Source organism: Pseudorasbora parva, chromosome 10 (assembly GCF_024679245.1).
Source record: "Pseudorasbora parva isolate DD20220531a chromosome 10, ASM2467924v1, whole genome shotgun sequence".
Taxonomy (NCBI): domain Eukaryota; kingdom Metazoa; phylum Chordata; class Actinopteri; order Cypriniformes; family Gobionidae; genus Pseudorasbora; species Pseudorasbora parva.
The window spans coordinates 46,890,448-46,908,438 of record NC_090181.1 but is presented as its reverse complement, the minus strand read 5'-3'; the positions used below and the strand labels follow the sequence as shown (position 1 = coordinate 46,908,438).

The 17,991-nt window shown below is 39.5% G+C and overlaps 1 protein-coding gene across 1 annotated transcript in view; it reads left to right on the top strand.

Annotated features, from left to right (window-relative positions):
* Positions 1 to 827: 827 nt before the first annotated feature.
* The window catches only part of rps6kl1 (ribosomal protein S6 kinase-like 1), a 41,116-nt gene continuing 23,952 nt past the window's right edge, over positions 828 to 17,991 (top strand). Inside the window, exons 1-3 of the mRNA XM_067454745.1 lie at positions 828 to 875; positions 9,252 to 9,558; positions 16,336 to 16,460. Of these exons, the coding sequence (XP_067310846.1) occupies positions 9,423 to 9,558; positions 16,336 to 16,460 (261 nt within the window). The 5' untranslated portion in view covers positions 828 to 875; positions 9,252 to 9,422. The remainder of the gene's footprint in view (positions 876 to 9,251; positions 9,559 to 16,335; positions 16,461 to 17,991) is intronic.

Here is a 17,991-nt window from a genome sequence, read left to right as displayed (position 1 = left end):
CCGTCCAGCTACAGTTAGCAACAGAGCTATCTTTCGTCGATCGTTTCTTTCGTCGAAAGAGTCGTATATTATTCATCACACTCATGTTTTACGAGTTTACTCTTGGTACCATGTATTGACTGCACTATTCACACAGACCGCCATTCCTCAGAGTGCTTTATTGTTCTTCATTCGTTTACAAGCAATATAATGGGAACACTGCCAAACGGCACCCTCTGGTGGTTACTGTTACAATAGTCAGTATCAGTACAGTATAAATCTGAATTATTGACACGTGTAATCTAACTAAATTGAATATTATGTTGCCTTTTACAATTTTTTTAAATGTTGAATATAGAACATTTGAAATTTAACACTTAATGTTTTTATGTCGAAATTGAAATATTCCGTTTTTGAAAATACAGATTCAAGATTTCAGATGAAGAAGAAATTCAGTGCACTTGGAGTGCACTTGAACATGTCCATGGTTTCGGACAATGGCTGTTATTATGCCGAATTACTACAGCACTTGCATCGTTGCATTGATTAGCTGTGAGAAGACAGTGTCAGGCAATGTATTTGGACAAAACAGCGACCATGAATGTAAAGAAACGAAGTTGCTTGTCATATTTTCCTAACAAGCAACCACAATTTTTTAAACGAGCCCAAAAAACCGCGACAGGCGACTCGAGATTTTTTAACGGGACTTGCCAAAAAAAGAAGCCCAAAGACTTGGCAACTGTTTAATATTCACAGCATTTGCTGAGCATCCAGGGCGGGCGTGGTGACGTCACGGGGTGAGATCATGCTCCGCCAATAGAAAGCGCCCGTTGTTTCTGCTTCCTGATGTTGATGAAGAGCGGATGCTGAGGATGGGGATGAGCAGCTCGCGCAAGGTTTGCTTTCTCTTCGTCTTGTGTAATATATCGCTCATGACAGCGCATGGCGAATAATAATAATACCTCGGATACAGCCGCAGTGTAATATTGTAATGTTATATGAGAGTATTGGCTGGGTAAGGTCATCGGCATTACCGTGAAATAAGGGGCTCGCGCGTGACGTCACACAGCTTCATGCGTTCATGTCATTGTGTTCCAGAACCAGATACTACCATAAAACATCACAGTTATTTAAATTAATGGGAGTTCGCCCTGTGTAAGAGAGTCTTTCAGCTGTTTTGTTTATTAATGTGTGAACCACAAGACCAACCATAAAGGTACATTTTTTGAAATTGAGATTTATCTGATAGCTTTCCATTGATGTATGGTTTGTAAGGATAGGACAAAATCTGAGGCTGCAAAAAAGTCTAAATATTGAGAAAATATCCTTTAAAGTTGCCCATATGTAGTCCTTAGCAATGCATATTACTACTACTAATACATTTCTGATATATTCACGGTAGTTAATTAACTAAATATCTTCATGGAACATGATCTTAATATCCTAATGATTTTTGTTGTTGTTTTTTTTTTTTTTTGGCATAAAAGAGAAATGGATAATCTTGACCCATACAATGTATTGTTGGCTTTTGCCACAGATATACCCGTGAGACGCAGGACTCCATTCGGCCATATGCCATTTTGACTTTCATTTGGCAAAAACTGAATGAACTGTTTTTTTTTTTTTTTTTAAACACTGATGTGAGTTTTACCACACCTTGTCAAATTTTATTAAATATTTGCCTGTTCATATACAGTGTTTTTTTAGTATCATTGATTTTATATATATATATATATATATATATATATATATATATATATATATATATATATATATATATATATATATATATATTGGGTTTGATATTTAATATTAAGTTTAGTCCCTAAACTTGGGTACTAATGATACATTAAAGGCACAATATGTAAGATTTTTAGATTAAAATATCCAAACCCCACCAAAACAGTGTTATATATATTTTGTTGACCTGAGTACATTTTCCCAAATGTTTCTAAGAGAAAATTTTGTTTAAATCCAGAGAAATCCAGAGAAATCGTCTGACTGTATTCATCATCTGACTGTATTCATCGTCTGACTGTATTCATCGTCTGACTGTATTCATCGTCTGACTGTATTCATCATCTGACTGTATTCATCGTCTGACTGTATTCATCGTTTTTACTGTATTCATCGTCTGACTGTGTTCACCGTCTGACTGTATTCATCATCTGACTGTATTCATCGTCTGACTGTATTCATCATCTGACTGTATTCATAGTCTGACTGTATTCATCATCTGACTGTATTCATCGTCTGATTGTATTCATCATCTGACTGTATTCATCGTCTGACTGTATTCATCATCTGACTGTATTCATCGTCTGACTGTATTCATCGTCTGACTGTATTCATCATCTGACTGTATTCATCATCTGACTGTATTCATCATCTGACTGCATCATCTGACTGTATTCATCACCTGACTGTATTCATCGTTTGACTGTATTCATCGTCTGACTGTATTCATCGTCTGACTGTGTTCATCGTCTGACTGTATTCATCGTCTGACTGTATTCATCGCCTGACTGTATTCATCGTCTGACTGTATTCATCGTCTGATTGTTTTCATCGTCTGACTGTATTCATCGTCTGACTGTATTCATCGTCTGACTGTATTCATCGTCTGACTGTATTCAGCGCCTGACTGTATACATCTTCCGTCTGTATTCATCCCCTGACTGTATTCATTGTCTGACTGTATTCATTGTTTGACTGTATTCATCATCTGACTGTATTCATCCCCTGACTGTATTCATTGTCTGACTGTATTCATTGTTTGACTGTATTCATCATCTGACTGTATTCATCGTCTGACTGTGTTCATCATCTGACTGTATTCACCGTCTGACTGTATTCATCGCCTGACTGTATTCATCATCTGACTGTATTCATCGCCTGACTGTATTCATCATCTGACTGTATTCATCACCTGACTGTATTCATCATCTGACTGTATTCATCGTCTGACTGTATTCATCGTCTGACTGTATTCATCATCTGACTGTATTCATCGTCTGACTGTATTCATCGCCTGACTGTATTCATCATCTGACTGTATTCATCGCCTGACTGTATTCATCGCCTGACTGTATTCATTGTTTGACTGTATTCATCGCCTGACTGTATTCATCGTCTGACTGTATTCATCATCTGACTGTATTCATCGTCTGACTGTATTCATCGTCTGACTGTATTCATCGCCTGACTGTATTCATCGCCTGACTGTATTCATCGTCTAACTGTATTCATCATCTGACTGTATTCATCGTCTGACTGTATTCATCGCCTGACTGTATTCATCGTCTGACTGTATTCATCGCCTGACTGTATTCATCATCTGACTGTATTCATCGCCTGACTGTATTCATCACCTGACTGTATTCATTGTCTGACTGTATTCATCGTCTGACTGTATTCATCGCCTGACTGTATTCATCGTCTGACTGTATTCATCATCTTACTGTATTCATCGTCTGACTGTATTCATCGCCTGACTGTATTCATCATCTGACTGTATTCATCGCCTGACTGTATTCATCACCTGACTGTATTCATTGTTTGACTGTATTCAATCTGACTGTATTCATCGTCTGACTGTATTCATCGCCTGACTGTATTCATCATCTGACTGTATTCATCGCCTGACTGTATTCATCGCCTGACTGTATTCATCATCTGACTGTATTCATCGTCTGACTGTATTCATCGTTTGACTGTATTCATCGCCTGACTGTATTCATCGCCTGACTGTATTCATCGTCTGACTGTATTCATCGTCTGACTGTATTCATCACCTGACTGTATTCATCGTTTGACTGTATTCATCGCCTGACTGTATTCATTGTTTGACTGTATTCATCGCCTGACTGTATTCATCGTCTGACTGTATTCATCATCTGACTGTATTCATCGTCTGACTGTATTCATCGTCTGACTGTATTCATCGCCTGACTGTATTCATCGTCTGACTGTATTCATCGTCTGACTGTATTCATCACCTGACTGTATTCATCGTTTGACTGTATTCATCGCCTGACTGTATTCATTGTTTGACTGTATTCATCGCCTGACTGTATTCATCGCCTGACTGTATTCATCGTATGACTGTATTCATCACCTGACTGTATTCATCGTCTGGCTGTATTCATCGTCTGACTGTATTCAGCGCCTGACTGTATACATCTTCCGTCTGTATTCATCCCCTGACTGTATTCATTGTCTGACTGTATTCATTGTTTGACTGTATTCATCATCTGACTGTATTCATCGTCTGACTGTGTTCATCATCTGACTGTATTCACCGTCTGACTGTATTCATCGCCTGACTGTATTCATCATCTGACTGTATTCATCGCCTGACTGTATTCATCGCCTGACTGTATTCATTGTTTGACTGTATTCATCGCCTGACTGTATTCATCGTCTGACTGTATTCATCATCTGACTGTATTCATCGTCTGACTGTATTCATCGTCTGACTGTATTCATCGCCTGACTGTATTCATCGCCTGACTGTATTCATCGTCTGACTGTATTCATCATCTGACTGTATTCATCGTCTGAATGTATTCATCGCCTGACTGTATTCATCGTCTGACTGTATTCATCATCTGACTGTATTCATCGTCTGACTGTATTCATCATCTGACTGTATTCATCGCCTGACTGTATTCATCGTCTGACTGTATTCATCGCCTGACTGTATTCATCGTCTGACTGTATTCATCGTCTGACTGTATTCATCACCTGACTGTATTCATCGTTTGACTGTATTCATCGCCTGACTGTATTCATTGTTTGACTGTATTCATCGCCTGACTGTATTCATCGCCTGACTGTATTCATCGTATGACTGTATTCATCACCTGACTGTATTCATCGTCTGGCTGTATTCATCGTCTGACTGTATTCAGCGCCTGACTGTATACATCTTCCGTCTGTATTCATCCCCTGACTGTATTCATTGTCTGACTGTATTCATTGTTTGACTGTATTCATCATCTGACTGTATTCATCGTCTGACTGTGTTCATCATCTGACTGTATTCACCGTCTGACTGTATTCATCGCCTGACTGTATTCATCATCTGACTGTATTCATCGCCTGACTGTATTCATCGCCTGACTGTATTCATTGTTTGACTGTATTCATCGCCTGACTGTATTCATCGTCTGACTGTATTCATCATCTGACTGTATTCATCGTCTGACTGTATTCATCGTCTGACTGTATTCATCGCCTGACTGTATTCATCGCCTGACTGTATTCATCGTCTGACTGTATTCATCATCTGACTGTATTCATCGTCTGAATGTATTCATCGCCTGACTGTATTCATCGTCTGACTGTATTCATCATCTGACTGTATTCATCGTCTGACTGTATTCATCATCTGACTGTATTCATCGCCTGACTGTATTCATCGTCTGACTGTATTCATCATCTGACTGTATTCATCGTCTGACTGTATTCATCGCCTGACTGTATTCATCATCTGACTGTATTCATCGCCTGACTGTATTCATCGCCTGACTGTATTCATCATCTGACTGTATTCATCGTCTGACTGTATTCATCGTTTGACTGTATTCATCGCCTGACTGTATTCATCGCCTGACTGTATTCATCGTCTGACTGTATTCATCACCTGACTGTATTCATCGTTTGACTGTATTCATCGCCTGACTGTATTCATTGTTTGACTGTATTCATCGCCTGACTGTATTCATCGTCTGACTGTATTCATCATCTGACTGTATTCATCACCTGACTGTATTCATCGTTTGACTGTATTCATCGCCTGACTGTATTCATCGTCTGACTGTATTCATCGTCTGACTGTATTCATCACCTGACTGTATTCATCGTTTGACTGTATTCATCGCCTGACTGTATTCATTGTTTGACTGTATTCATCGCCTGACTGTATTCATCGTCTGACTGTATTCATCGTCTGACTGTATTCATCACCTGACTGTATTCATCGTCTGGCTGTATTCATCGCCTGACTGTATTCATCATCTGACTGTATTCATCGCCTGACTGTATTCATGGTTTGACTGTATTCATTGTTTGACTGTATTCATCGCCTGACTGTATTCATCGCCTGACTGTATTCATCGTCTGACTGTATTCATCACCTGACTGTATTCATCGTCTGACTGTATTCATCGTCTAACTGTATTCATCGTTTGACTGTATTCATCGTTTGACTGTATTCATCGTCTGACTGTATTCATCACCTGACTGTATTCATCATCTGACTGTATTCATCGTCTGACTGTATTCATCGTCTGACTGTATTCATCATCTGACTGTATTCATTGTTTGACTGTATTTATCATCTAATTGTATTCATCGTTTGACTGTATTCATCATCTGACTGTATTCACCGTCTGACTGTATTCATCGCCTGACTGTATTCATCGTTTGACTGTATTCATCGTTTGACTGTATTCATCATCTGACTGCATCATCTGACTGTATTCATCACCTGACTGTATTCATCATCTGACTGTATTCATCGTCTGACTGTATTCATCATCTGACTGCATCATCTGACTGTATTCATCATCTGACTGTATTCATCGTCTGACTGTATTCATCGTCTGACTGTATTCATCGTCTGACTGTGTTCATCGTCTGACTGTGTTCATCATCTGACTGTATTCATCATCTGACTGTATTCATCGTCTGACTGTGTCCATCGTCTGACTGTGTTCATCATCTGACTGTATTCATCACCTGACTGTATTCCTCATCTGACTGTATTCATCGTCTGAGTGTATTCATTGTCTGACTCAGCTCTCCTGATGAATGTGATCTGACTCCTCTTACCTCAGCTCTCCTGATGAATGTAATCTGACTCCTCTTACCTCAGCTCTCCTGATGAATGTAATCTGACTCCTCTTACCTCAGCTCTCCTGATGAATGTAATCTGACTCCTCTTACCTCAGCTCTCCTGATGAATGTAATCTGACTCCGCTTACCTCAGCTCTCCTGATGAATGTAATCTGACTCCTCTTACCTCAGCTCTCCTGATGAATGTAATCTGACTCCTCTTACCTCAGCTCTCCTGATGAATGTAATCTGACTCCTCTTACCTCAGCTCTCCTGATGAATGTGATCTGACTCCGCTTACCTCACCTCTCCTGATGAATGTGATCTGACTCTTACCTCAGCTTTCCTGATGAATGTGATCTGACTCTTACCTCAGCTTTCCTGATGAATATAATATGACTCCTCTTACCTCAGCTCTCCTGATGAATGTGATCTGACTCTTACCTCAGCTTTCCTGATGAATGTGATCTGACTCCTCTTACCTCAGCTCTCCTGATGAATGTGATCTGACTCTTACCTCAGCTTTCCTGATGAATATAATATGACTCCTCTTACCTCAGCTCTCTTGATTAATGTAATCTGACTCTGCTTACCTCAGCTCTCCTGATGAATGTGATCTGACTCCTCTTACCTCAGCTCTCCTGATGAATGTAATCTGACTCCTCTTACCTCAGCTCTCCTGATGAATGTGATCTGACTCCGCTTACCTCACCTCTCCTGATGAATGTAATCTGACTCCTCTTACCTCAGCTCTCTTGATTAATGTAATCTGACTCCGCTTACCTCAGATCTCCTGATGAATGTGATCTGACTCCTCTTACCTCGGCTCTCCTGATGAATGTAATCTGACTCCGCTTACCTCAGCTCTCCTGATGAATGTAATCTGACTCCTCTTACCTCAGCTCTCTTGATTAATGTAATCTGACTCCGCTTACCTCAGCTCTCCTGATGAATGTAATCTGACTCCGCTTACCTCAGCTCTCCTGATGAATGTGATCTGACTCCTCTTACCTCAGCTCTCCTGATGAATGTAATCTGACTCCTCTTACCTCGGCTCTCCTGATGAATGTAATCTGACTCCGCTTACCTCAGCTCTCCTGATGAATGTTATCTGACTCCTCTTACCTCAGCTCTCCTGATGAATGTGATCTGACTCCGCTTACCTCACCTCTCCTGATGAATGTAATCTGACTCCTCTTACCTCAGCTCTCCTTATGAATGTGATCTGACTCCTCTTACCTCGGCTCTCCTGATGAATGTAATCTGACTCCGCTTACCTCAGCTCTCCTGATGAATGTAATCTGACTCCTCTTACCTCAGCTCTCCTGATGAATGTAATCTGACTCCTCTTACCTCAGCTCTCCTGATGAATGTGATCTGACTCCTCTTACCTCGGCTCTCCTGATGAATGTAATCTGACTCCGCTTACCTCAGCTCTCCTGATGAATGTGATCTGACTCCTCTTACCTCAGCTCTCCTGATGAATGTAATCTGACTCCGCTTACCTCAGCTCTCCTGATGAATGTGATCTGACTCCTCTTACCTCAGCTCTCCTGATGAATGTAATCTGACTCCTTTTACCTCAGCTCTCCTGATGAATGTGATCTGACTCCTCTTACCTCAGCTCTCCTGATGAATGTGATCTGACTCCTCTTACCTCTGCTTTGCTGATGAATGTAATCTGACTCCTCTTACCTCGGCTCTCCTGATGAATATAATAGGACTCCTCTTACCTCTGCTTTGCTGATGAATGTAATCTGACTCCTGCTGCATTTGTGCCGTGACTCTTACTCGGCTCACTCACATTATATTGAACACACACCTTCAGTTTTTAATTGTAGTGTCTGTTCTCTAACTGAACTGATTTTATGAAGATGAACGCAGTGGGAAAGTAATCCAGTAGCGGTGGCTTTGGGAGTGGCCTCGTAGAGCAGCAAAGCAATGCATTCTGGGAGTTGTTGTCTTTCTTCCCCATGAGACAAAAATACATTTTCTTTCTTTTCTAGGAGTCTAGGAGTCCCCAAATTTTAAAATGAATTTCACATTTCTATTACATTAATGACCCAGTTAAAATACAAAGCTTAATGCTAAATCTTTGAAGTAACCCTTTAATTGTAAAATATGCCATAACCTGCGCATCATCTAATTGCAGAGCTCCTGGACTCAATTATTGTAAGCACCATACTGTTTTCTTTCCCGTATAATGTCGTGCACCCAAAAATGTCATTGTGAACCGTCATGCGCCTCCCCATTAACGTCAAAAGCGAAGGCAAAATGCCAACTTTCTCTTTCTTTTGTATCTCTGCACCACACAGCACTCTTGTTGCAGCACCTTATAAACAGTATTGCAGAATCATTACCAGTTTGCACATAGAGCATATAATAAATAACACCACATGAACTAATGCATATATATTTTCTTTGTTGCGCAGTTGGACACTGGCCTCGCTGCACGTGTGTGTGAAGACGAGACAGACCGGAGGCCATCTGGACGGTTTTTAATGAACAGAAATGTGCCACTTCAGAAGTGATTTCAAAACTACAGATCCGTCGCCTGGTTCTGGTTCCTGCGGATATTTGCCCTTTCCAGCAAATAGACAAACATGGCAAAGAAAGACTATCTGCTCGATGCAGCCCAACAGATTCGAATGGCGCTGGACAGAGAAGTCAATGAAGACTATGAGGCGGCATTCAGCTACTATAAGAACGGAGTCGATCTGCTGCTCAATGGAGTTCAAGGTAAGTGTAGACTTAACTGTTACCTCCTCCAGCTTTATGGATGCTAAAAGAGCTCATATTGATTGAAAATGACTGAAAATGTGAAAAACACTTTTGGATCTGGAGGTTCAGTGATGCCTTGATTCATTTTAAATTTTTAGTCAAAAAGTGAGTAAAATATCAATGTATCAATTTCAGTACCATAGAAAAACTATTGGACATTTTTTAATGTAACTATTTGGAAATAAAAAGTTTAAATTAAATGTTTATGTGGATATAACAAAAATTATAAGTAAATAATACTATTGTCACGTTGTGGTGGAAGAAGTAGATTTTAAATGTGAACTAATCCAAGATGACCACAGTCTGATGGGAAACCCACACTGCAAAAAATGCTTTAGTTACTTAGTATTTTTGTCTTGTTTCCAGTCAAAATATCTAAAAATTCTTACATTAAGAAACATTTACTAACTAGACAAGGAAACAATATTGTCTTGGAAATGGAAAAAAAAAAAACAATGGGGTAAGCAAAATAAACTTTTTTTCTGTTTGAATTAAGATTTTTTTTTTTTACCCCATTGCCAGATTATTTTTCTTATTTTAAGCAAAAACTCTCTTAAAGGGATACTTCACCGCTTTTTCATATTAAACTATGTTATTCCCTTAACTAAACCGAGTTGTTACATACCTCTCTCGTCTCAGTGTGTGCTCTTAATCTCTCTGACGCGCGGTGACGATCTGATAGCATTTAGCTTAGCCCACTAAGCCCAGTTCATTCACTATGGAACCAAACAGAGATCAAGTTAGAAGTACCAAACACCTCCACGTTTCCCCTATTTAAATACAGTTACACAAATAGTTGAACGATCAAGTATGGTGACAAAATAAAACGTGGTACTTCTCTAATCGGATTAAAAAGGAGAACTATAATGTATGGCGGAATAGCACTTCTGAGAGTACTTTGGCTCGGCGCAGTAAAAAGTCCCGGCCGAAACATCTTTCCTCACACCTCTCCCTCACTCTCTCATTTCTGTCAATAGGGAGATGTGAGGGAAGATGTTTCGGCCGGGACTTTTTACTGCGCCGAGCCAAAGTACTCTCAGAAGTGCTATTCCGCCATACATTATAGTTCTCCTTTTTAATCCGATTAGAAACGCGCCACGTTTTATTTTGTCCCCATACTTGATCATTCAACTATTCGTGTAAATGTATTTAAATAGGGGAAACGTGGAGGCGTTTGGTGGCTTCTAACTTGATCTCTGTTTGGTTCCATAGTGAATGAACTGGGCTTAGTGGGCTAAGCTAAATGCTATCAGAGCATCACCGCACGTCAGAGAGATTAAGTGCACGCACTGAGACGAGAGAGGTATGTAACAACTCGGTTTAGTTAAGGGAATAACATAGTTTAATATGAAAAAGCAGTGAAGTAACCCTTTAATTTTGAGTTATTTTCCCCCAAAACAAGACAATTACTTTTGCTTGTCTAGTAAATACTTTTAAGAATTTTTAGATGTTTGGACTAGAAACAAGACAAAAATACTAAGTAAGAAAAGCATTTTTTGCAGTGCAAGCTTAACGCTTAGCTGAGCTCAGACATGCTTAGACAAAAGTGAACTGAAACACATATGCAAATATAGCTTGAATGAATAAACTGGGGGAACTAGAGAAGTCACAGGTGTGGAGAATCAGTCACTGAGGGTTAAGAACAAACTTAGAAATCAAGGCAACCATGAAAACAGGAACTCAATGACCACAGGAAAAGCACAGACAGGCACATGTTGCTCAGATAGACCTTTTGAAGACAACATTTAAAACAGCATCTTGCCTTCAAATATATTTCAGTCACGTGAACATTGCTCATCTTTTCATCCGTTCTGATTTCTGAGTCATTTAATGAGCACTTTAGCGTTTAATTGGAGAAAAACTATTGTCATATAGAGGGTATGTATTGACGTCATTTTTCCACTGGAACACCGCCCTCATCCATCCCTGCTGCATGACTGGAGTTTAGAGATGCAACAATACAGTTAGTCCACGGTTCAATACATACCTCGGTATTTAACCACGGTTTTTCGGTTCGGTTAGTTTTTTTTGCTATTCTATTCTTAGGCAACAGGAACAGAAAAAGGTTAAGGAGAAAATGTTTTTATTGCAATACTCTTTCTTTATTTTACTTAAGACTTGAAAAACCTTACTTAAACTTACAACTTTCCTTTAAAAACCCTTGTACACATTCCCAGTGTATTGCATATTATAAAATAAATATTTATAAAGATTTACAGTGGCAGCTCAGAGATGTACAGTAGCATTTAAGTATGAGTTTGAATGAATTAATGTAGGCTAAAATTAAAACTACATAGTCTTCAGTATACAACATTACAGCATGATTAAAAGCTACTGTATTACAGGTCTTAAGTTTTGTTTTTTATTAAAATCATTTTAGAGGTGAACTGTCCCTTTAAGGACAGCGTGTTCAGTAGGCTGCTGCTGTCAATTGAAGACCTGCTCACATCTCATATACAGTCTTGTTCAAAATAATAGCAGTACAATGTGACTAACCAGAATAATCAAGGTTTTTAGTATATTTTTTATTGCTACGTGGCAAACAAGTTACCAGTAGGTTCAGTAGATTCTCAGAAAACAAATGAGACCCAGCATTCATGATATGCACGCTCTTAAGGCTGTGCAATTGGGCAATTAGTTGAAAGGGGTGTGTTCAAAAAAATAGCAGTGTCTACCTTTGACTGTACAAACTCAAAACTATTTTGTACAAACATTTTTTTTCTTCTGGGATTTAGCAATCCTGTGAATCACTAAACTAATATTTAGTTGTATGACCACAGTTTTTTAAAACTGCTTGACATCTGTGTGGCATGGAGTCAACCAACTTGTGGCACCTCTCAGCTGTTATTCCACTCCATGATTCTTTAACAGCATTCCACAATTCATTCACATTTCTTGGTTTTGCTTCAGAAACAGCATTTTTGATATCACCCCACAAGTTCTCAATTGGATTAAGGTCTGGAGATTGGGCTGGCCACTGCATAACATTAATTTTGTTGGTTTGGAACCAAGACTTTGCCCGTTTACTAGTGTGTTTTGGGTCATTGTCTTGTTGAAACAACCGTTTCAAGGGCATGTCCTCTTCAGCATAGGGCAACATGACCTCTTCAAGTATTTTAACATATGCAAACTGATCCATGATCCCTGGTATGCGATAAATAGGCCCAACACCATAGTAGGAGAAACATGCCCATATCATGATGCTTGCACCTCCATGCTTCACTGTCTTCACTGTGTACTGTGGCTTGAATTCAGAGTTTGGGGGTCGTCTCACAAACTGCCTGTGGCTCTTGGACCCAAAAAGAACAATTTTACTCTCATCAGTCCACAAAATGTTCCTCCATTTCTCTTTAGGCCAGTTGATGTGTTCTTTGGCAAATTGTAACCTCTTCTGCACATGCCTTTTTTTAACAGAGGGACTTTGCGGGGGATTCTTGAAAATAGATTAGCTTCACACAGACGTCTTCTAACTGTCACAGTACTTACAGGTAACTCCAGACTGTCTTTGATCATCCTGGAGGTGATCATTGGCTGAGCCTTTGCCATTCTGGTTATTCTTCTATCCATTTTGATGGTTGTCTTCCGTTTTCTTCCACGTCTCTCTGGTTTTGCTCTCCATTTTAAGGCATTGGAGATCATTTTAGCTGAACAGCCTATCATTTTTTGCACCTCTTTATAGGTTTTCCCCTCTCTAATCAACTTTTTAATCAAAGTACGCTGTTCTTCTGAACAATGTCTTGAACGACCCATTTTCCTCAGCTTTCAAATGCATGTTCAACAAGTGTTGGCTTCATCCTTAAATAGGGGCCACCTGATTCACACCTGTTTCTTCACAAAATTGATGACCTCAGTGATTGAATGCCACACTGCTATTTTTTTGAACACACCCCTTTCAACTAATTGCCCAATTGCACAGCCTTAAGAGCGTGCATATCATGAATGCTGGGTCTCGTTTGTTTTCTGAGAATCTACTGAACCTACTGGTAACTTGTTTGCCACGTAGCAATAAAAAATATACTAAAAACCTTGATTATTCTGGTTAGTCACATTGTACTGCTATTATTTTGAACAAGACTGTATAGACGCACGCGATTTTACTTTCACTTTAGACAAAATCGACTGTGTTTATATGTTAACCTTGTGTGTATTTGACAGTATTAGCGCTGTAAGACTGTCCAGTAATCACGTGTGTTTGACAGACCTTTAGTGCGCGTTCAATGCAAAACAGTGCATGCATTGAACAGTCCGTGTCTTGCCGGTTAATCATATGCACGCGAATGAAATGTTAAACCGGCTTTAAAACACGGCTAAACACCCCCTAACTTTAGTGCATATGATTGGATAAATTGAAATAATTAATTAAAAACCGAAAAAAACGCAATTCACCAGCGCGTATTGAACCGTGAATGCTGTACCGAACGGTTTAATATATATTGAGTATTGTGGCATCCCTACTGGAGTTAATGAGGAAACGGCAGTGAAACAAATGGTTATCAGTTTAAACTAAAGGTTGGACTCGATATAGTGTTCCTGTTCATGTAGCAAAGATCGTGTTTTTCTGACATGTAAATGAACCTGATTTCGATACATAAGTATTTATCACTCTGTCATCACATGTACAGTATATGCGGATATTGGTCTGTGTTGAAGCGTGTATGTGGCCGCTTATCAAGAATGGAAAACAAAAGTTTTATTCAAATTATAAATATATTATAGGCCTATTAATTATATTTATATTTCCTAGACAGTGCGCAAAGTGCACTCCCTGTATAATCACTAAGAGGGATACGTTTTAGTGATTCTACATAGATTAGGTCCGTGTCCCATTCTCTTCTTCGCTAGCATCGTCGGGAGTTAAGACAGCTGTCAATTAATCCATCACTGCGGGTCTCAGGCATATACTAGGGATGTCCCGATCAGGTTTTTTTGCCCTCGAGTCCGAGTCCGAGTCATTTGATTTTGAGTATCTGCCGATACCGAGTCCCAATCCGATACTTCTATAATACATAAAAAAAGAATAAAGAAGAGCGAAAAAACGAACCAGGATGTTCCTTTTTTAAATTTTTATTCACCTTATTTTAACATTCAACAACTCTAACAAACAGAGCACTTCTGTGAGGTAGCTTGAACAATCATAATAAATAACAAATTCTTCACTTTTGGATTTTAGTGCTACAGTAAATATAAAAAAGTCCGGGACCGGAGTTGAGCAGGGCAGGAAGTACAACGGCGATATCAAAAGCACACCCATACTCTCACAGATGCAGAACAATTGATTATGTTGGTGTGAAATAAACAGTTATGGAAATTAAATTAAATTAAATAATCTGCTACCAAAAGTCAGTTAGTGCGTCAGTGGAAACTTCACTCAGAGAAGACGTCGATCTCAGCTGTCAATCATGACATCACACAGCCGTTTTTATAGCATCAGATAACTAACTAAAACTAAACTTATTTAAAAAACGAACACTTGAAATGAAATCATCGTGATAATAACTGCCTACAAGACTTGAAAGAGAACTCAATATTTGCGCGCTGTGAGACGAGTGCGCGCTTTCGGGTGATGCAGAGACAGATCAGCGCGCGCGTTCTCATTCGCGTCTTCTAGCGAAGATACCCGGGGGATGACGCTGAAAATGACTGCTCATATTCGAACATACGGCAGCACTCGCATGCATTGAACAAAGTTTACACAGATAGACCGTTTTGCCCACGTTTTTCTGTAATTAGCGCTGTTGTTGTAATGTATCACTGAGGAGCCAGCACGTGTATCCATCTACAGAAACATACATAAAGGATTATTTTCAAGTTACAACCCATATTATTGATGCGTCATCAGATGTGAGATGAACCGCGGTGCAAGTGCGCACCTTTTACACGGCACCCCTGCTCACCTCACCCCAGAATATACATATATACATATATACATATATACATATATACATATATACATATATACATATATACATATATATATATCCGAGTCCTGATCGGGATGTAACGTCCGATTCCGATCGAGTCTCAAATCACGTGATCGGATCTGGACATCCCTAGCATATACAGTAAAAAAATATGGATGTAGTGTCCGTGACGTCACCCATAGGATTCTTAAGAGCCGTTCTGAAGCATAAAGTAGAGATGAGCTGGGCGTCGCCATCTTGCGAGCGAGTCATCTCGAGTCACGCCTGAATAACAGAAAATGGGCAAAGAGGCGGGATGTGGGCGGAGCTTAGGTGATGCAAGGACTATAGATGGCGGATATATGCCTATCCACCTGCCCACGCCCTTAATTATGCAGAACTTTAAGGCTTTATGTAATGTAAACGAATGAGTTAGAAAAAAATTCACAACCCTCACAGTCTTCATGAAGGGCAAAATTAGCCACATAGACCAAAAACACGTAAACATGTTTTTTCTGCTGTGAAGTTGGGCATTTTAACATGAGGCTCAATGAGACTCTGCTCCCTTCTGGAGCCGGTCTTTAGTGGCCAGCTGAGGAATTGCAGTTTACATTACTTCCGTATTGGCTTAAAGAAAGATTGCGGGAGGTGATGCTTGGTCTCAGGTGCACGCCCCCTGCTTAGCCCCGCCCTCAGCTCCTCCCCTCTGCCTCCACCCACTTTTCTAGAATTTTTCAAATATTGCCAGTGGGTGGAGTTACCCTTTAGGGCCTGGCTCAGCCAAGGGCCAGTCGCTATCCCACACTAATGCAGAGTCTTCTTCTGTGTCTTACAGTGGATCCCAATAAAGAGAGACGTGAAGCCGTGAAGCGGAAAACCACTCAATATCTGAAAAGAGCCGAGGAGATCTTCATCTCTTACTTACAGGACAACATCTCTAAAGGATCCTCTCATTTAGGAGTAAGTGTGCATGATGAGGTAGCTCAACATCAGGCCACGCTACACTACACACTCACACAATTAAATGTAGACAAGTACATTTATTCACATATTAAAAGTTCAGTTTAACCTGACTAATACTATTATAGAGTAGAATGTACTTTTCAAAGTAATAATAGTAATAATAAAATGACAATTTATGATTTCATTTAATCAGTAAACACACAATTTCTAAAAAATAATAAAACATTTCTTGAGGCCCTATTATTGTAAAAAATGAATTCAATTTATTAGACATATTTTCATTGCTAAAAATGTTAGTAAATCATTAAACAAATTCAGGAAGATATATATATATATATATATATATATATATATATATATATATATATATATATATATATATATATATATATATATATATATATATATATATATATAAAAGATATATAAATATATACAGTGAGGAAAATAAGTATTTGAACAACCTCCTATTTTGCAAATCATGGAGGGGTCTAAAATTGTCATCGTAGGTGCATGTCCACTGTGAGAGACATAATCTAAAAAATAAAATCCAGAAATCACAATGTTTGATTTTTTTAAACTATTTATTTGTACGATACAGCTGCAAATAAGTATTTGAACACCTGATAAAATCAATGTTAATATTTGGTACAGTAGCCTTTGTTTGCAATTACAGAGGTCAAACGTTTCCTGTAGTTTTTCATGTAGGAAGACCCAGCCTCGACCCATCTTCAATGCTCTAACTGAGGGAAGGAGGTTGTTCCCCAAAATCTCGCAATACATGGCCCTGGTTATCCTCTCCTTAATACAGTGCAGTCGCCCTGTCCCATGAGCAGAAAAACACCCCCACAGCATGATGCTGCCACCCCCATGCTTCACAGTAGGGATGGTGTTCTTGGGATGGCACTCATCATTCTTCTTCCTCCAAACACGTTTAGTGGAATTATGACCAAAAAGTTATATTTTTGTCTCATCTGACCACATGACTTTCTCCCATGACTCCTCTGGATCATCCAAATGGTCATTGGCAAACTTAAGACGGGCCTGGACATGTGCTGGTTTAAGCAGGGAAACCTTCTGTGCCATGCATGATTTCAAACCATGACGTCTTAGTGTTTTACCAACAGTAACCTTGGAACGGTGGTCCCAGCTCTTTTCAGGTCATTGTCCAGCTCCTCCGTGTAGTTCTGGGCTGATTTCTCACCTTTCTTATGATCATTGAGACCCCACGAGGTGAGATCTTGCATGGAGCCTCTGTCTGAGGGAGATTGACAGTCATGTTTAACTTCTTCCATTTTCTAATGATTGCTCCAACAGTGGACCTTTTTTCATCAAGCTGCTTGGCAATTTCCCCGTAGCCCTTTCCAGCCTTGTGGAGGTGTACAATTTTGCCTCTAGTGTCTTTGGACAGCTCTTTGGTCTTGGCCATGTTAGTAGTTGGATTCTTACTGATTGTATGGGGTGGACAGGTGTCTTTATGCAGCTAACGACCTCAAACAGGAGCATCTAATTTAGGATAATAAATGTA